This window comes from Anabrus simplex, chromosome 4 (assembly GCF_040414725.1).
Source record: "Anabrus simplex isolate iqAnaSimp1 chromosome 4, ASM4041472v1, whole genome shotgun sequence".
Taxonomy (NCBI): Eukaryota; Metazoa; Arthropoda; class Insecta; order Orthoptera; family Tettigoniidae; genus Anabrus; species Anabrus simplex.
Window position 1 is genome coordinate 142,143,782 of NC_090268.1, and position 21,791 is coordinate 142,165,572.

Below are 21,791 nucleotides of genomic sequence, written 5' to 3' on the forward strand. Positions count from 1 at the left end.
TCAAGATGTCGGACACTTAGGGCACAAAAATATAGCAAAATATGACCCTAATGTCACTAATAGCAGATTGTCGTCACAGGATAACACCAACACACGGTCAACACATATAATCAAATCACAAATAGCTCCTAGAAACCACAACTGAGACACATTTCTTCTTAATAGATCAATATTTTACTCAGCACATTTACACCCGATCTTATTCAGGGCCTGCTGTAGAGAAAAAAAATATTATAAGTCGGTAAGATTCATACATTCCTTGGGCGAATGACACCTTATACAGGAGTGCAACAGAAATATTTATTTGCTGGGCCACTGCAAACACAGGAGCGCAAAGGATTAACTCCTGCTCAAACCTCACTACTGATACTACCATCACCTTAGAAATGGGAGCCAAGGTACTGAAAAATGTTCACCTTTTCTAAGGTTTGTCCATTTATTTGTAGTGTTCCAGGAGTTAATAGTCTTAAAATACTTAATTTTCTGGATGATTAGGAAGATTCCAAACTGGTTGAGGTGGTCATTCCATGACTGGACTTGTCATTGTAGTGCATTTCTATTACGGCAGCAAGAATGACATCAGCATCGAACATGATGCAGGGCACAATTAGCTAACATTCTAACCAAGACAGAGATTAAAAATATGCAGACAGAATATTATTTTATTTATACAGAAACTGTATATGATACTAGCAGACTCATGACAAACCAACTAACAAGTGACTTCATACAGATGACTTATTTCTAGTTACTGTATAATCCTGAATACCACCCTCACTTTCTTTTCTTTTATACAGAAATATTGCTCCTTAAATTCGGGTGCGGTCATATTTAAGCCTTTCGGATTGTGGTCTCATACCTGTAATACATTATTCTGATGGCATGTCAACACAGCTTCATGTTACGCTACTTGGCAACGGCTGAAATCTCCCTCTGTCGTTCATTTCTGCGTTACCAGAACTACATGGTGCGGCAGTTGATTAATACTTTGTGTTCTGAGTGAAGAAGCATCATTGGTAACAAGTGATGAATTTAAAAAAAAGCGTTTGCAGTCATTTACAGCGAGTGAGAAATTTAAAGTCGTAACGGAAGCTGAAACTATCGGAAATCATGCCGCCGGCAGTTGTCTTTACGACTGGAGGAAGAAGAAGGAAATGTTATTAAAAAGTAACATGACTGTAGAGGTTTCTGAGGGAAGAGTGCACAGTTTCCTGAAATTGAAGAGCGGCTTTATACATAAGTACCTGACTGAAAGACATGAACTAGGTTATGGTGTATTGACTGAAATGTGTCAACTAAAATCATTAGAGATCACACACGAACTAAAATGGAAGGTTTCCCTGCAAGCCGTCGGTGAATAAGGAACTTTTATTGAAGAAACGGATTGTGTATGCGAACAATATTTAAAAATTAAGAGGGTTCCTCCTATTCAATACAAAGATATTTATTAATGTGAAAGAATCACATATCGTTCAAATGAGGTACTAGTTTCGGCACCAGATATGTGCCATCATCAGCCACAAAGTCAAATCGGGCAAACACAATAAAACCCTAAAACAACTTTATACACACTATAACATCTGCATGGATGAATATGAAATATGACTTTAAAACAACTTTAAAAACACATTATAACATTTGCACAGATGAATATAAAATAAAATATGGTAGATGAAGTTGCATTCCATTTTAAAATCCGTTAAAATGATGACTCCGTTGTTGTATACCCATGGCGGTTTGTCCAGCTTATATATAACTTTAGTTTTCTAAAACTGTTAAAATTATGCTGTGAGGTTTATTGTCATACGAAGTTGACACTATGTGTGTTCTGTAGTTTGGTTCCGGAAAATAAACGTAAACATGAACTTGGTAAGATCCAAAGAATTAATTCCCACTTCAATATGGGTTGAGGAACCTGGGGAAGAAATTAGAAGTCGAATTAGGCAAAAGATCGGAAGGAAAGATCAAAAAGAAAAGTCTAGAAAAACCCAGAGAATACTAGAAATGAACTCACCTTGAGCAGCCTGAGTGATCGGCGGACAGAGCTGGACTGATGGATGCAATTACAAGGTTAAGGGGCGAGGCGTAAGGGAGGAGAGGGAAGGGGTAGAGGCGGTGCAACTGTCACGGAGCTAAGATGGAGCGGAAGGATGTGGTAGTGGGGGTAAATGATGTGGATATGTACTGCATATGATGGCACATATCTGGTGCCGAAACTAGTACCTCATTTGAACGATATGTGATTCTTTCACATTAATAAATATCTTTGTATTGAATAGGAGGAACCCTCTTAATTTTTAAATATTGTAATCCCACTTCAATACGGATCATGAAATTTCTAAATATTAATGTGTATGCGAAGGCGTACATCTATTTCACGTCTCCCTGTTGACAGCCTTTCATCGTCATGTTATTTGTTTGCGAAAGCAAAGTTCCTATTTGCTTTCTCAAATTAGGAATGCTGATCAGATGCCTGTTTATTTCAAAATGCCACTAGACAATTCAATTCACATTAAGGGCTCTAAAAGCAGTACTATCACAACGCAGCACAGTAATGTTATGCATGTTAGCTGATGGAACCAAACTTCCTCCATATGTGGTTCTGAAAAATAATACTTCCGAAAGGAAATGCCGTCTGGTATTTTAATTCCAACCCAAGAATCCGGTTGGATGGGCAGTAAGCTAACTGAGGACTGGGTAAAGTGTGTTTGGGAACACTGCCTGGGAACTTTATTGCAGAAGAAGAGCCTACTTGTGCTTGACAGTTATTGCGAGCATACTACAGACGCCATAAAGGAATTGACAAGTAAAGGAAAAACTGATCTGGCAATAATTCCAGGAGGGCTGATCTCTATGCAACAACCGGCCTTTCAAAGCTACATTGAAACAGCTCTACAGTGAGTGAATGGCATCTGCTGGCGATCACGTACTGACACCAACAGGACAAGTGAAACACCACTAAGTGGAACTTCTATGCAATGGATAAAGACTACATGGAATCGCATCTCCAATGACTTGATCAGGAAAAGTTTCAAGAAATATGGAATTTCAAATTCTATGGATGGTAGTGAGGACGACTAAGTACGGGAAGGTGAAAGCGATCAAAGTTCCGACGGTGGTAGTTCTGATGACGTCGCATCGTGACAGATTTGTACATTGAACTAGTTTTATTTCCCATTGTGGTGTTTTTAGCGCTTTTTTCTTGTAAGGTGTTTTAAATTAGCAATTTTGTGAAACATTTACAGGAAATTTAAAAAATTGGTAAGTAAACATGCGATTTATTTTTTTTTTCCAAATTTTGTAACTAGAAATTCAGGTGTGCAGGTCTTATCTGGTGGCGGGTGGTATTCAGGATTATACGGTAATTAGCAAGATTCCCGCAACACATACTTCAGATGGGATTTCTTCTTCAAAATTAAATTTTTCTTACAATTAGTTGTTAGGCTATCCTCATGACAGTTTTATGCCATTTTAATCATGCAATAAGTCTGCAGAGACTTCATTTTATGGTAGGAAAATTTAGTTTACATTGAGAAACTGGTCCTTCAACTAAGGTGCACATTTAGTTTCCATATGTTTCCAACACTGATGTTTGTTTATTGTATCTTCAACAGTGTAAAGATTGTCCTCAGATTTTGCACCTTACCTCCTGCTAATGAGCATATCAGACTGGGAACAAACATGGGATGAGGTATGGCTGCAGCAAACAGTTTTACTTTCTCTCTTTCTCTCAAAAGTTACATCTGTGGACATGTACAGTTTTAGACCCTACAACATCATTTGCGGTACCTTCCAGGTTGTAATCCTCCATAGCTTTCTAAATTCAGCAAAGCTAGACCACACAGCTGACATGAGGCCATTTTTCAGATCCTAGCAAGAGCACAAATGGCTCTAACACACCAAAACATATTATTTTTTTAAAAATCTCAACCATCTTGCCGCTTTCTCTTTTCCTGCTTGGTAAATCTGTCTGTCACGATGTTGATCACAGCTTCATAACTAGGATGTAATGTAAAGTAGGTATTCACTATCTTGTATCCTGCTATGAATTGTTGTACTTCAGCTTGATAAAGTGCTAATTCCAATGCGTCGTCGTGTGAGAGAGTGTCCAACTTTAGCCGAGGTAAACGGATGGAGCAATTCTCAATTCCATTGACCTGAAACAAAAGATTTGTGAATTATAAGCTGGGCCAATATAAAAGTGTTATGAAACTATTTCAGTTGGTATTGAGGAGGAAAGGTTACACACAGCAACTTATATACTATATCTGAGTTATACATTTGATGCATAAAGAGTGTCGAGTCCATGAGAATAATATTAACAACATTTTTGGAACTGTTAAGTTATAATTAAATCGTAATATTGTATCTAACACCTCTTCTAGCACTCATTCTTATGAACTTTCTTGGTTATTTTACCTAGTCACTTTACATGTTACTACATAAAGTAAACCCTTATTAGCATGTACTCACTTAACATCAATTTTGGCGTAACATGAACAGAAACTCTGGCGAGAATACACACACTCTTATGGAAGTTCCTTTGGTTAACACAAAATTAATATAATGCATACTTCGAACAAGAGGAGGAGTCCCTAACTAAGCTTTCCTTTTATCATGAACAGTATGGGAAAAATGATCACTGGAGAGTGAATTTAATCTTAGCCAAAAAGAATAATAACAGAACACAAAGAGGATATAGGGAGGAAGAAAAGGGGGCATTGCCATAGCTACAGAAGCGAAATAAACATAGTCAAAGATGATATGTAAGACATAGAATAAGATCCTTTGCTAACAAGGTCAATAATTGTGGACTGGTTGAAACTGGTGAAAGACAACCAGGAACTGAATCCGGGCCTCTTATACAAATGAATAAAGCATAAAAGGCAAGAACCCAAGACAGAAATAAGTTAAAATAGATTAGGGTTTATTATCATAAAATTGGCTGAAGCAGTTATAAGATGGACACATAACCAACAAAAGGAAACATAAGGAAAAATGTTACATACATATACTTGGAGGCTATTTTCTTTTAAAATGCACAGGACTTTTACTTCCTCAGAAATAATCTCATCAACTTCTTCACTTATCTCATTTTTATCAGTACATAGGGAAGGATAGTATCAATAGATTCAGACAATACCAAACAATGGTACTCTGAATTTGTCACAAAACATTTCTTTCGTGAAAGTGGAACCTCAACCAAAGAAAATATCCCGAAAAGTAATTGCAACCGCTCCAGAACAAAACAAGGCCAAACTTCAATCCCCAAGACATCAACAATCTCCAAAGAGTAGCCTCTCTCAGAATTTAAAATGACATAGAAGCACTTCAGGCAAAAAGAATAATAACAGAACACAAAGAGGATATAGGGAGGAAGAAAAGGGGGCATTGCCATAGCTACAGAAGTGAAATAAACATGGTCAAAGATGATATGTAAGACATAGAATAAGATCCTGAAATATAAAAATGAAATGGCTAAACCAGCTGAGACAAAGTAATCAAATAAACAACCATAACAGTAAAACTAAAGGCAACATTCATAAGGTACGAAAAGAAATAAAACCCACAGACCCGACATTCGTACAACGCATCCACACATGCAAACACAGAGACCAGATGCACAAGGCAACATAAAATGCAGAATCAAGACACACCGCGATAAAAATGGCAGTAGCATGAGAAAAGTGAGTCTTGCTGTGCTAAATACTCTTTCATAGAAAAACTGTTGCAGGTGGAAGACACAAATATTTAGCAGCTAATTTTTATAGTTTTGGAAATTTTGAATTTGTTTTCCAGTAATCCAGTGCACTAGAAAGAGGTGACAAATCGTCGTTGAGTTATGCAGTGTTTTCTTCTTGGGAACTGTTAATTAGCAGTGAATCTGACACACGATTATTTTCTTGCATAATGTTACTGTACAGGTACCACATTCCTGGCAATTTCTCGGGCTTTGCAGTAGGTGATGTCTAAAATAAAATAAAGAAACGTTTGTGAATTGATCAATTTTTACGAGTATGTCAGTATTACACGACTATCCCTACATAGGCACCAGAAAAACTGAAAAATAATTAAAAATAAATTTTACCTGATCATTTTTGGATGCAGGACATTCCTCTTGGTTAGCAAGGTCCATCAGTCGGTCTTTAGCACAACTGAGAACACAACATATTTCATTTTCTTCAATGGATTTATACCTCATGTTATTTCATCCAGCAATCAAGTCGCAATTCCTGATCTACTGTCTGACGACTTTTCCAATTCAGAAATAACACTGTCCACAATAGGTATCACTTCGGACACTGACACTGAAGATGAACTTACGGCGAGTGTTGCGTAATCGAAAATATTTAATGTGTCAATCAGTACATTAACAAGATCCCACTGCGATACTGTAAGATTCACTGGCAAGGAGAGATCAGAGGATGCAAGAACTACGACCCTCTTTTGCTGCTGAAGTCTTCTTAGCATATGTAGAGTTGAATTCCATCGCGTAGGTTCATCCTGAATCAAGCGGTGTTGTGGTAAAGAAAGATCCTTCTGTGCCGCTTTCAGAATCTTAGTGGATTTTGAGGAGTGTTTGAAACTCCCATCTAGTTTCCTGCATGACAAAATGAGACTTTCAATATTTTTTGAAGTGAAAAGTCCATGCTTTGAAACAAGTTGGAATGTATGAGTTGAACACGACAGGTGAGTAAAGCTTCCCAACTTCATAGCATTTACAACATTGCGACTGTTATCATGAATCACGATCATTAATTTATCAATTAAACTCAAGTTTCTAAACTTTTCTTTAAAAAATGGGCTATATTTTCACCACTTCTTCAAATGGTATCACTTCAATATGTTTAAGATTATAGTCCAGGTCCACAAAATGAACGGTGACAAATAATCGTCGCAGGTTGTTGATGTCCACATATCCGCCCGGACAGCTATGCTGTTTGCTTTCTGAGGCTCTTTTCTTACTCTTCTTTCTACTTCTCTCACCGGGCTGAGTGGCTCAGACGGTTAAGGCGCTGGCCTTCTAACCCCAACTTGGCAGGTTCGATCCTGGCTTAGTCCGGTGGTATTTGAAGGTGCTCAAATACGACAGCCCCGTGTCGGTAGATTTACTGGCATGTAAAAGAACTCCTGCGGGACTAAATTCCGGCACCTTGGCGTCTCCGAAGACCTAAAATGTAGTTGGTGGGACGTAAAGCAAATAACATTATTATTATTATTATTATTATTATTATTATTATTATTATTATTATTACTTTCTACTTCTCCACAAAGTTCTAGAATTATTTGATTAGATATTTGATTATGAGAAGGCATAGCATATCTAGGTTCAAGATACTTAATCAACTCCTTAAATCCTTCATCCTCAACAATGCTGAATGGTTGTTTATCTTTGTATACCATTGTAGAAATTTTTCTGGTAATTGTCTTCGACCGATATCACCTGGTTTAAATGCAGATTTTTTGTCCATTAATAATTGAAGTATACGTTGAGACTGTTGAGAGAATGATGGTGGTGATGATGGTACTGATGTCGTCGATGACTGAAAGAAGAGTCAAAGAGTTAAATTTCCACTTCTGCAGAATTTTTTATTAAGATGTTCTGAAAAAGCAATTTTGTGCACTGATGTGACATGTTTTTTTAGGTTACTAGTGTTGGGAGATTTTCCATCACGCGAAAAACTCTTTTTATAAATGCGACAAATAGCGCGATCATCATGATGGGGGGGTCTATATTTGAAAATAGTTCCACACTTCACTCATGTTGTTGTTGTAGTCATCAGTCCATAGACTGGTTTGATGCAGCTCTTCATGCCACCCTATTCTGTGCTAACCTTTTCATTTTGACGTAACTATTGTATCCTAAATCTGCTTTGATCTGCTTGTCATGGCCATACCTTGTTCTACCCCTACCGTTCTTACCGCCTACACTTCCTTTAAAAACCAACTGAACAAGGCCTGGATGTCTTAAGATGTGTCCTATCATTCTATCTCTTCTTCTCATCAAATTGAACCAAATCGATCTCTTCTCACCGATTCGATTCAGTATCTCTTCATTCATGATTCGATCTATCCATCTCACCTTCAGCAATCATCTGTATCACCACATTTCAGAAGCTTCTATTCTCTTTCTTTCCGAGCTAGTTACCGTCCATGTTTCACTTCCGTACAATGCCATGCTCCAGACAAAAATCTTCGAAAACGTCTTTCTAATTCCTATATCAATGTTCCTACATTTCTTCTGAAGCCAAAATGATCTTATCCCAACTCAACTTCAACTTGTCTTTCCATTCTTCTGTAAATAACACGTGTTAAAATTTTGCAGGCATGAGATACTAAACTAATGGTGTGGTAGTTTTCACACTTGTCAGCACCGGCTTTCTTGGGAATAGGTATAACAATATTCTGTCAAAAATCGGATGGCACTTCTCCTGTCTCATACATCTTACACACTAAATGGAATAACCTTGCCATGCTGGTTTCTCCTAAGGCAATCAGTAATTTAGAGGGAATGTCCTCAATTTCAGGTGCCTTGTTCCCATTTAGGTCTCTCACAGCTCTGTCTAACAAATATTGAACAAAATAGAATACAGATGGTATGGTACCACGAAATGAAACACATAATCTTTTGTCACGTAGAGATAGCAACTGAAGAATAAATAATCAGTTTGCGAGTGGCCGGGGGGAAGGGGAGAACTAATGCTCACAGCAGGCGGTCAACCTCATTAGGCCTTTTCCCGAAGAAGTTGTCTATTTACCTGTGTTGATATTTCTAGTTATCTCCAGACAAGCAAGTGGGAAAATCCACAAATTAAGGTAATGAGGACCAATCCCTGCCATGGGGAAATTCCTAGCAGCTGCAGCAGAGCTCCTGCAGATGATGCTCCCCCTCAACTGACAGCGCTGGCATTCAAATATGACAATTAAGAACATATCAAAATAGACCGCTTTATGATTTGATAATATAATTAAGTGACTCACTTTCACCAGAAAGCTTTAACTGTAAGTTGATCTGTCAAATACTTCTTTTAGGAGTAGTTTAATTTTTCCCACAACACAACAAAGGTAATTTCTCTATCGTTAGAAAATCACAAAGAAGCACTTCCTAGAAAATTCAACTCAACGTGTAATTGGTCAGGTTCTTGCTTGATTTGCAGTGAGGTAATTAGATGTTTGGGTTTGCATTGAATAAGCAGGAACTGAAGGAAGGTTCTTCCTGACTGTATCTCCGTCTTCATCTCTATTGTTTATGTGGTCATTGCGACCACTTTAAAATGTTCTACTTGCAGCAATAATATTTTAAAATAAAATAAAAATTGCAGAATTACCACCGAAGTATCAAAAAAGTATCGAGCAAATTTTCTGAAGTATCGTTCGATGACGATACCATGCAAGTATCGTTAGTATCAAAAGTATCAAGAACACATCCCTACAGGCAACGCATGGAGCAATTTCATATCAAGACACGTTATTTGACCTATTTATAATGAATACTGCGGAGCAGTACGGGATCTTCTAGTTAATATTAAGTTTATAAACGCATATTTCCTAAACATCATTAAAAACACATTAACACAAATTTAAGCGGTTTCTTTTGTTTTTGAACATAATACTGCTCCCATACATTTTATTTTTCAGGTACTTTATAAATTTATTACTCATAATTAGTTTTGGCAGACTAAAGAACCTAGCAGCTATAAATTAACCAAGTCAAAAATGAACAGAGATGGCTTCAGGAAGAAGAAAAAAAAAACCACACACACAAAAATTACAGCACTTACCTGATGTAGATAATAGCAACGCATGCAATAGCAAGCCATGGGTTCTTGCCATGTTCATGAAGATGAACTGAGCTGTATAGTTACTGTTAGGGAAGTTGATTTACAGGATGGTACGATGTCCTGCCTCGGACAGGGTTTACCCGTTTAGGTAGGCACCAATTCCTAGAATTCCCTTCAGTGACAACAGATATCTTTAAAATATTTTGGTTCTTAGAAAATCCTAATTGAAACTGAGGTATAAAATGATATGTGGAACATGCATGCATGTTTGCCATTTAAACAAGGCCGAAAAACATTTCCCTTATGAGGAACATATTGGTATTATAGAATACGTAACGTTACAGATGAGGGGCTGCGGGAACCGATGTTGCTATAACAAAGTTCTGCTGTATACAACCTTGAAATTTAAAAACAATATATAAATAAATTAATGCAAAAAAAAGAAAGAATGGCAAAGAAAGATGATAAAGGCACTCACTCACCTTGCAAACCAGCTCTAGACAATAATTCATATCAACACAAGGCCAAACTTGCTCTAGCACACCACGATTCCACAAAATTTCTCCAGTTGAAGTGTTGAGGCGATTTGGCGCACTCAAAAATCTTGACCACAATTCAGATGCAAAATGAGGAGCCATAGGAGCAAGCATTATGATCTGACTTGCAAGTGCTCTCTCAAACTGTGCTCCCTGACGAATAACTTCCGGAGGAGCTTGCTGAAGGCAGGAAATAATAACATCAGAATATGAACAACAACTTTTGCATTATCACATTATCACATTAAAAACACATACACATGCAATGAAGAAAGAACAACAAAATGAACAGATTTTCACCAAAGACAGGAAGCTGGGAAGGAGGATAGGAACATAAACAAAGGATACAGAAGTATTCAAGCTCTTTTGCCCTTTTCAGTCACAAAATTATCAGCAATTCGCCCAAGTTTGGCAGCAGACTCATCAGTCAGAGTGACATGCCTTTCCCAAGATGCTGATGGATGAATAAATGAGTGAATGAATGAATAAATAAATAAAATAAATAAATAATACATGAATTAATACCAGCATACATACGACGCAAGGTTTATCAGTAGTTCGACGATGTGGTTGTGATACAATGTACACTTTATTCACCAGTGACATATTATGAGTTCTTATTTGAAATACACAAGGCCGTAAGTTGTCGCTTTTTGGCAATGTCGCCAGGAAATACCAGCACCACACACACTTGTTTACTTGTACGGCTTTCAAAGCCTTGCAAACCAGGGCTAACAGAACACATAGGCAAACAGCGACAAAATGAGTCACTGAAAACCTAATTCACAGTATTGTGGTCTGCTATAATACATAACCAAATGTTGGAAATTTATGAATAGGTTCACCCGTGCTTGCAACCCTTGTACTTCACCTCAAGTGGGTCTCTCCAGGTCCTGGGGGATGTAGGTTTTTCCCGTTTCATGTTTATTAGGTACTTTAGCGGAGGTATTGACTGCTCTGGATTATACATATGGATGTGTTTACTTGTGAGTGACATGATTACTGTAGACATGTGTGCACGAGAATTTAAATATTCTTTTGTTTTTGGAGTGTCTGTAGAAATATTTTGTTTTTAATGCAATAATACTGAAAAGTTATGGACAGTAATTTACATAGCAACACATTAACATGTGAAGCATTTATTTGTGATCATGGGTAATTATAGAAACTATTCTGTTGGCTTCAAGCTAAATGCTGTCTTCGCTAAACAGAACAAAAACAGAGCTGCGGAAAGGACATTTTCAGTAAGTGAAAAGTTGGGGCAGAATTGGCAGAAATTAAAAGACAAGCTAAAAAGCACTCCTATTCTAGATGTGTGCTTAGAGGTCCTAAAACATGAAAGTTTCCAAGAACTGACAAAGAAATGTTTGTGTATGTCAATGAAACATGTAACAATGGCTGCAGTGTATCATATTAGTATTAGTTTTAGTATTAGTATTATTAATTTACCACAATTCTGTTCAGAAATATGGAAGGTCCAGAGAAAAAGGATGAGCTCCCCTGTACATGTAAAATGCTCCATAGAACTAACTATCTTATCTTCAGATGAGATATTATTTATAATAATTACATAGCTTACAAAATACTTATGAAATGTTATAAATGAAGGCATAGGAGGTAGCATGCAAAAACAACATCCCCATAACTCAGTTTAAGGAGAGTCATGGGTGGGTTAACGACAGACGCCATCAAGTAGTTGCTCTAGGGATCAAGCGCTACTTTCTCCACTCAGGACAGCTGGCTGCCTCATGATGAGAGAGAGACCAGTGGACAGGTGGATTGCATACCGTGGCGATACTTGCAGTAGACACAAGGAGATAATGTTACCATATGAACAACAATAATTTGGAGCATGGATCATGTGGAATGAACAGGCCACAGATTAGAGTATTACAGGGCAAGAAAATTATTCACCAACAAAGGGAAAATACAGCAGTGTACACATTTAACATGCTGCTCAAGGTTTAAATTGAAATGGGAATTCATCTTTATTTATATCACGATCTTACATGATCAAAATAAACTTCCCCGGAACCACCTAATATCAAGGGAATAAATGTCATTCACACAGACAGCATACAACAGCACAAATTCACTTATCCCGGATGTACACAGACTGAACTATGTAACGAACAGCTGGAATTTTAAGAATTTTATATCACAGCAATCAATTGTAACATAATTTTAACTTATCTCATGTATCACTACAGTAATTGTATTTTATAATGTGTTAAAATGTGTTTTAGATGTTTTAGGAATATATATATTGTTTAATTTGTACTTAAGGCTGATGATGGCACATAGATGCCGAAACTAGTACCATTTGACCATTTGACATGTGATTGAATCACAATAAAATGTCATTGTATTGAATAGGTGGACCTTGAAAGAATTTAATTTTACTGTAATCCCACTTCAATACGGAACCAATGAAATTCATAACTATAAGGTCGTACTAGTCACACGTAATGTTGACCCATGGTGTTCCGAACGTAATGATACTTATCACAAGTAGTCTCATGGTTATAATTTCATCATCCCTTGGTCGCCCCTTATAGTCACCTGTTATGATAGGCAAGGGATACCGTGGGTATATTCTTCATCTATGCCCTCCACAGGGGTTTTGTCTTATGTTTGCACCAGGAAACTTCATACTTACTTTCTCAAATTGGTAATGCTGATCAGGCTCCAGTCTTTTTTCGATATACCTCGCAACAGCTCTATTGCACTAAAGGAATCACTGAATGTATTTATGAAAACCAGCAGTAGTGAGAAATTACGATGCCTAACAAAGCTTGCCATTACAGCTGATGGAAGAAAGTTGCTGCCTTACATAATTTTTAAGAGGAAAACAATGCCCAAGGAAATACAGTTTCCCCGTGGAATTAAACTATGATTAAAACCAAAGGGTTGGATGGATGTAAACTCATGCTGGACTGCGTTACCACTGTGCTGGATAGAAGATCTGGTGCACTAGTGCTCGTTTTAGATAGTTTCCGAGGTCACCTCATGAACGAAGTGAAGCAACTACTCAATGAAAATAAGATATGACTTTGCAGCCGCTGGACGTATGCATTGACAAACCATTTAAAAACCACTTATTTTAGGAGTGGATGATGAGTGGCAATCAGCAATTGAAGTCCTCTGGAAGTATTAGGCGTCCATCCTTGGACTGGTTATACTCATGGTTAATGAAGAGTTGGGACCTTATACCACCTGAACTGGTCTCCAAGAACTTCAAAAGGAATGGGATTTCATACGCACTAGATGGATACGACGATGATGGCAGTGTGGCAGAGAGATGAAGAATCTGATATTGGTATAAGCAGCGGCAAGGATGGCACATCAGATACTGAAACCAGCAATAGCGACACAGAAGATTTGGAGTAAATTGTTCACCGGTAAGTCCATATTTCACAGCAATGCAATAACTTTTTGCAAGTGTATATTTTAACGTTAATGCTCAAATCAATGACAATTAACTCAGTAAGTTCGCTTTTAATTTCAGATTGGAGAAATGTTCTCCGAATTGTTGTGAATAAATTATGTATTATTATTTGGACTATTTTGATTATTTTGATGTATATACACAAGTATTATATGCACTTTAAACTTGTATCAAATGCAATAAATAAATTTTTGAGTAATACAAATACTGGTATTTAAATTCTTCACGTAACAGTCGCAACCTACTATTTTTTTGAAAAATTTGGTATAGAAAGTGCGATGAGTATGAGGTGAAATACGGCAACTCCTTTCTGCTTCTTAGCTACATCAGGGAAGTGTATGCAGTGAAACCTCATTAACTCAAAGTCATTGGAATGCAAAAATCAGACTTTGAATTACGTGACTTTGAATTAACTGCCAACTCGTAATTCAGACATGCCAACCCTTGCCATATCACAAAATATTCTAAGACCCGTTACCGCATGCAATTAACCTTGATTCACAGTTTAAACCTTTCAAATACCATGGAAAAAAACTATTTCCAAAATGCGTTCAGCAAGGTTCATTTACAGTATTCAAATAATGCACTCAGATAACACACTGGCAAACATAGCCTCACACAATTTAAAAAAAAAAAAGGAAAACATTTTTCAAAGACGAGGAGAAATCTATACTGGCTCCGCTATGCAAGTGCATTATTGGATTGAATTACTGTACTGTATGCATTTTAGATTCCTTGTACTAACACGAAAAGTACCCGATGCCCCTTAAACGTCGTGGCTTATCGAACTTTCCTATGTCGAGGGGAGAAAGTCATTCGCTTCTGTTTGCATTACAACACAGTACAGTGACTCTATCATTGTACGATTTCCCACCATGGCACTTCTCTTGTAATTCAGAAATGCCAACCCTTGCCGTGTCACAAAGTATTCTAAGACCCATTAATGCATGCAATCACATTGATTCTCAGTTTAAACCTTTCAAACGCCTAGAAAACACTATTTCCAAAATGTATCCAACAAGGTGCATTTACATTATTCAAATAATGCACTTGGATAAAAAACTGACAAACATAACCTCAAGCAACGTTAGAAAAAGAAACACGATTCAAAGACGAGGACAAATTATGCCGGCTTCCCTGTATAAATGCTTTATCTCTTGGACTACTGTTCTGTTTGCATTTTCAGATGGCTTGTACTTGCACAGAAAGTGCCTGACACGCTTAAAACATCATGGCTTATGGAACTTTCCTATGACGAGGGAAGGAAGTCTCTCGCTTCTGTGTGCATTGCAGGACAGTACAGTAACCCCCACTCTTGTATAATTTCCCGGCTTGCACTTCTCTCCTTTAAAACTATAAGTCCGTTTGGGCTCGGCATTAAAAAAAACAATGCAGTTTCATCAGCATTTACAATATTGTTCGGTGCGTACGAATGAGTTATATGAGCCACGCTCTTTCGCTAACCGTCGGCATCGCCAGTGTTCGCGGATTCTGCTTCTCCGCACAATACCTGCTACGTGATAATGTGGCATTCCTTAAAACGCTGAGTACAAAAGAATTACAATTTTGCTCGAACTTAGCAAATATGATGCACACTGTAAACACACCAAAGTGAGTGAAAGTGCGGAAAGCTACTCTTGCATGTTCCGGAAGACGCGTTCTTTCATGACGCAGAGAAATTTTGAATTTAAATTACTCTGTAAAATACTATTTTTTTAAAATGTAAAGGCAGTTTTGAATTAAAAGTCTAAATTTCGATAATGGGATCGACATTGTCATTCAAATTACGAATTATCCATATTTCGAATAAAACAATTTAAATAACATGCATAACGGTACCTCATGTTTCCGGGAATGAGAGCTTCTTCTAATTGGGCAGGAATTTGAATGAACTGATTTTGAATTATAGTGGTTTTACTGTATTCACATTCATCGAGGAGGCCATTCTTGAAAGTCTTGAGTCCTGAAGTGGGAAGAGTTAAATAAGAAGAAAGTGAGGTAAACTCAAGAAAAGGGAATATTTACCTAAATCCTGTAAGGTTTTATCTCTCATTTTGTAATCTGTCTTGTTTTCTTCATTTTCAATTACTAGTATAACCATTTATTCTATTTCTCTCTTCCTTTCCTTATGTTAACTGGCTTTTTCCTCCTCCTACACTTCTCACAAAAAGATTGAAGATCTCTCAATAATGGCCTCCTCAATTTACATAACCCCTCAACTTACTGACAGGTAACCCCAGCTTTCTGTAAGAACTTTCTTCAGGTAAAAAATGAAATGGCATATGGCTTTTTATGCCGGGAGTATCTGAGGACATTTTCGGCTCGCCAGATGCAAGTCTTTTGATTTGATCCCGTAGGCGACCTGTACATCGTGATAAGGATGAAATGATAATGAAGATGACACATATGCCCAGTCCTCATGCCAGGGAATTTAACCAATGATGGTTGCTAGAAGTTGGCTCATTTTCGGTTTTGGCAGGGGATTTAAGGCCAAATGTCTTTCCTGATGCCACAGGATCTTTCAAGTGAAAATTCCACCCTTGGATCCACAGGTATAGAAATTTCAGTTCTCTGGTGGAAAACCAGTAGCCAAGCCACTGCGATCTCCTCTTTCCTAGCTTCATATCTTTGATGTACAAACATTATGAATATAAAAGACAAAGAAATGCACATGCATAAATATCTCCTGCTAGCTTAGGTTCAGTTTAATATTCATAGTATTAAACCTGTAATGTTGCATTTAGAAGGACGTGAACATGAAAACGGAACACATAATAGGGTAAACACAGATCTGTGTGGGAAGAGGGAGTAAGAGAAAAAGCAGACAAGGACAAACATGAAAACACAAAAGGACAAGAACTATCTCCACATCTTCTCAGCCCACAGTGAGCTTGTTTCCGCTTCTTAGCTTCATCAGGAGAGAAGGCATGAAACATTCATTGAGGGGTCTTCTTGATAGATCTTCAGTTCTGAAATGGGGAACTGTACGATAGGAAAAAGCCAAATAAAGGTAGGCAAAGGGAAGAGATATAAAGTTGAATGCAGGTGGTAAATGATATAGAAATATACACTATTGTTCATAAAAACCAGGACACCTTGAAAGACTAGAAATAGGACGTTCATATTCACAGGACATCTGCACTAGTATGTTCTGAAGAAATGATTAGCATTTGAACCATGTTGGCTCTCGGGTTCAAGGTCCACATCAATATCACGGGTCACCACCACCGACTGGTAAAATGTGCGTGCGGCTCTCGTTGTCCCTATAAACCGAAGGTATTGGATCAGTGTGACTTGAGCAGATGTGCAGGATGACTCGCAGACATATGCGAGAACCGTACCATCAAATGAGTGAGTTTGAAAGAGGGCGCATTGTTGGCATGAGAGAACGTAATGCATTCGTCTGGGAAACTGCTGCTCATGTGGGATGAAGTGTATCGGCAGTGCAACGAGTGTGTACACAATGGTTCACAGAAGGCCACACCACCCAGACCCCCTCCCGAGAAGATCGACACTTCATCCGAATGGCACTGCAGGACAGACCAGCATCCTCCTCAGTTCTGGCGCAACAGTGGAAGAGTGTAACACATCATACACTATTAGGATTGACAGTCCGTCGCTGTTTATTACGGTGTGGGTTACTGGTGTGTAGTCCACTTCTCTGCCTACCTTTGACTAATGTGCATAAATATGCTAGACTGCAATGGTGTATGGAATGACGACACTGGGGACAGGAATGGCAGCAGATACTGTTTTCAGATGAATCCCGGTTTTGTTTGTTTGAAAATGATGGCCGCATTTTGGTTCGCCACAGCCAGGGGGAGAGGCAGCATATTGACTGCATTCGCACAAGACATACGGCGCCAACTCAAGGCCATATGGTATGGGGTGCTATTGGATACATCCACAAATCACAGTTGGTGCATGTCCAGGGCACTGTGACCAGTTTGACCTATGTGAATGACATCCTGTGACCCGTAGCCATACCCTTTCTGCACGACACCCCAGACGCCATATTTCAGCAGGACAATGTGCAATCACATGTTGCTGCACGAACACGTGCCTTCTAGTTGTCACAGGATGTCAGACTGTTGCCCTGGCCCGCCCAATCATAGGACTTGTCGCCAATCAAAAATGTGTGGGATGTCGTGAAACGACGGGTACAGTGCTGTGACCCAATGCCAACCACCAAAGTTGACCTGTGGAACCAGGTGAATGCAGCATGGATGGCTATACCTCAGAACGCCTCATTCGTGCCTTATATGCCATTACGCATGGAACAAATTGTCAGTGCCTATGGAGGACCCAGTGCCTACTAGGCAACAGGACATATGGTGAACCTAGGTGACTGAAATGCTAACTGTTTCTGCAGAACATATTAATGAACATATCCTGTGAATATGAACTTCCTATCTCTAGTCTTTCAAGGTGTTCTGTTTTTATGAACATGAGTGTATGACAAACATTGAAGGTGAAAAGACTCCTTTCTGCAACTGTTGAGGAACCTGCAACCGGGGCAACAGCCCTGAATGCAGAACAATGATAATTGGTAGATTTGGTTATCATATTGCAATGACTTGTCATTGTGTTTATCCAAGTTTATGTTCTTTTTCATCCCTATCTTCCTGTACGTGACTTGGCTTGTAACTTTTTTGTTCCTTTCCATTATTTATATAGATCTGTTATAAGAAAAGAATGCGTGTAATTGTACCTCATTAGAACTGTAACTAATATGTTTATCCACAATTATTATTGTACAGTTTGCAATACTAACTGGACTGTGCTCATAATTTAATTGTAAATTTTTATTGACCTAGTTCTCTGATATGGCGATGCTCAATTTAGGATTTAGCAAACAGAAAACCATGTCAGTTATCTGATGTTGAGGCCTCCTTTGAATAAATCAACTTATCATACTATACATTAGTCTTCAGGTATAGTTTAAAACACATGATAAATGATGTTTAAATTTCATATGTAAACAGCCTCTAAAGTGAGGAGAAAGTCCATAATTATACAGTAAGTGATAATTTTTGCAGAAGTTTACTGTTTCTATCAGAATATATCCAATAATGAGTATTTCATGTAACTATTGCTAGCCTGGTGCAGCCCTTGTAAGGCAGACCCTCTGATGAGGGTGGGCAGCATCTGCTATACATGGGAAACTGCCTGTTACTGTGGTGGTGGATAGTGTGTTCTGTGCGATGCGTAAGTAGTAAGAATGTTACGGACAGCACAAACATCAAGTCTTCAAGCCAAGGGAATTAACCATTTAAGATTAAAATCTCTTCATTCAGCTGGGAATGAACCTGGGGCCTCAAGGACCAAAGGCCATGACTCAAATCATTCAGCCATGGACCTGAATGGAATACAGTACATCCTCTAGAAAGCAAATTCATAATGTAACTAATATGAATGTTCTATCAACTCCACTTTAAATCATTGTATTTTGTACTTACCCGTAAGCTGTTAGTCAGTCCCTGCATTTTAGAAATGGCAACACTGAGCTGATACGACACAGAATAGTTGAAGTTCACTCCTTTCACATAATAGTTACGACTGTCCCACATCTTCTCCTCGTGTTTGTCAAATTCAGCTGGACTGAGCTTTTTCTTCACAGAAGGTGAATCAGACTTAGAACGTGCATCAAGAAAACTGCGCATGGTCAGCCATAACCGATTCTGCCACTTAAGGATGCCTGGAAAGGCTGCAAAAGAGAATAGTAGTAGTAGTAGTAGTAGTAGTAGTAGCAGAAGTAGAAGTAGTAGTAGCAGTAGTAGAAGTAGTAGTAACAAGAGACAAAATCCAAAAAGCTTTATTTCACATGATTCTCCAATAATCTTCATATCCTTGAATACTCCTTTGTTGATAAGCACTTGAGCTTAAAAATTATTGCTCCACTCTGAATTTCAGAGCAACCTGACATGAAGACAGCTTGCTCTTTCAACACTCTAGTCAGAGTACCACGTGTACATGCGTTTCTTTACGTAGGTTACTGTACATTGGCTGATAAGTTACTATAGCAAAAGAATAATGTTACTGGAACAATACAGCAGAAACACAAACACTTATTGGATGAGATTCAAAAGAAATATCTGCACTTAAAGAGGCCTGAAGTCAAAAGTTTTCGTACAGACACTAGGATGCTTTTGTATATCATTATAAAATGCACTGACTGGATACTATTAACAAACAGCAAAAACTCAATCAAGGATGAATAGAAATCATGCTGAGCAAGTGCAAAATGAGAATATCACTATTGATTACACATCGAAGAAGTTGACTGCATGTGTAGCTAGGATTTACTTTTAATTTTTTTGTACAATTTGCTTTACATCGCATCAACACACATAAGTCTCATGGCAATGATGGAAAACAATAGGGCTAGGAATGGGAAGGAAGAGACCATGGCCTTAGTTAAGGAATAGTCCCAGCATTTGCCTGGTGTGAAAATGGGCAAACACAGAAAACCATCTTCAGGGCTGCTGACAGTGGGGTTCAAACCCACTATCTTCTGAATGCAAACTAACTAGGAGTTTGTAGGTGACAGCCTGAAATGGTGAGGTAGTTGTAGTGGCAACTATTAACAGCTTTTTACAAAAATAACTGTAGTGCAGAATAACTAATAAATTAATAATATTATTTTATGGTATCAGCTGCTGAAATGCAAGTTTTCTGAGTTGATGCCACCTGGTCATTACATTACATTACATCTTTATTACCCCACCATAGCTACAAACCATCAGTATAAGGGAATAAAGAAAATAGTACATGGCTATACTAACTGGTTAACTACTACTAAATCTATAACTAATTTAATCTAAATCTTCTATGCCTAAATTACACTCTATTACTCTACTCTGTAGCATCTCACACATGCGCGGATCTCCAGCACCACATATAAAATGCTACCTGAACTACAATACTAAGCGGCCCCTTTCATGGGCAGATGACCAGTCCAAATATAAGAGCCCACCCTACAACCCTCTAATCTTAAAACTAACTTGGTGGCCCCCCACATGGGCAGGATACCAGACAACATGCAAGGCACCACCCCTAGCTAAATCAACTAAGCTGCCTCCAACATGGGTGGATGACCAGTTCACATGTTAGGGCAACCCCTACATCTAGACTGTCCTAACTAGGTATTCTACTGCCTAAAACTAATTTAAAAGAACTGGCTGGTCGTGGAATCCTCCTAGTAAGGGCAACTGCCCGTCCAGCCCGTGACACCACTCCCAGCCACGCCTCGTGGGTCAGATGTCTTCCCTCCCATTCTTTGCATGGCAGATCACATGAGGCGAAAACCAATCCATCATGCGACCCGTCACGTTCTTATCGACTGTTCAGCCTGTTGTATACGAGTAGGGTGACCAGATATCCAGAGACAAAAAGCAGGACCTGATCGTAAATATGATCTAGCAGCGAACTTGATCGCCAATTTTTCTCGTTCCTGTTAAACGGTACCAAGCGTAAAAAGTATAGAACGAATCATACATTATTACTCACTACAGCATGATAAAACTTCTTTTTTTAATGTGATTTTTAGATGCTATAAAAAGGAAGTAATATGTTCCAATAACAAAAATTACAAAATTTTATTAATCTACTAACCTATTATGCTATTACATTTGTTTACATTACAACACACAGTGTTCAGTGTTACATTAACACATTGCAGTGTGAAGTCACTGTGACAGGCTCTCGTACTTTTCATTTGAATGAATTGTCTTCAACAACTTTAAGTTGCCACGCAGTATGTCATAAAACTCTACGCAGTTATAATCCAAGTTGCACCTAGTGATTACCATGTGTTTTAAATTTTCAGGCTTTAGCCTGGAATTTTCATCTGTCCAAAGATTGTTCATTAATGAAAATACCCGTTCTGTAGGAGCATTTGTTGCAGGCAAGCATAACACAAATTCTACAATATCACCTATATTCCTCAAGCCAATATTCCTATCTTCAAAATTAGTGAATATTTCCACCCACCTCAAATGAGTTGGTGTACGAGACGAATTCCAT

At 38.2% G+C, this 21,791-nt stretch overlaps 1 protein-coding gene across 2 annotated transcripts in view; it reads right to left on the minus strand.

The window, feature by feature from the left end:
• Nucleotides 1-642: 642 nt before the first annotated feature.
• Nucleotides 643-21,791, minus strand: part of LeuRS-m (Leucyl-tRNA synthetase, mitochondrial) — a 144,391-nt gene continuing 123,242 nt past the window's right edge. For both annotated transcript variants that reach the window (XM_067145231.2, XM_067145230.2), the window contains exons 9-11: nt 19,226-19,473; nt 10,265-10,498; nt 643-4,157 (exon numbers count right to left, since the gene is read on the minus strand). In XM_067145231.2, coding sequence (XP_067001332.2) covers nt 3,927-4,157; nt 10,265-10,498; nt 19,226-19,473 — 713 coding nt within the window. In that variant the 3' untranslated portion in view covers nt 643-3,926. The remainder of the gene's footprint in view (nt 4,158-10,264; nt 10,499-19,225; nt 19,474-21,791) is intronic.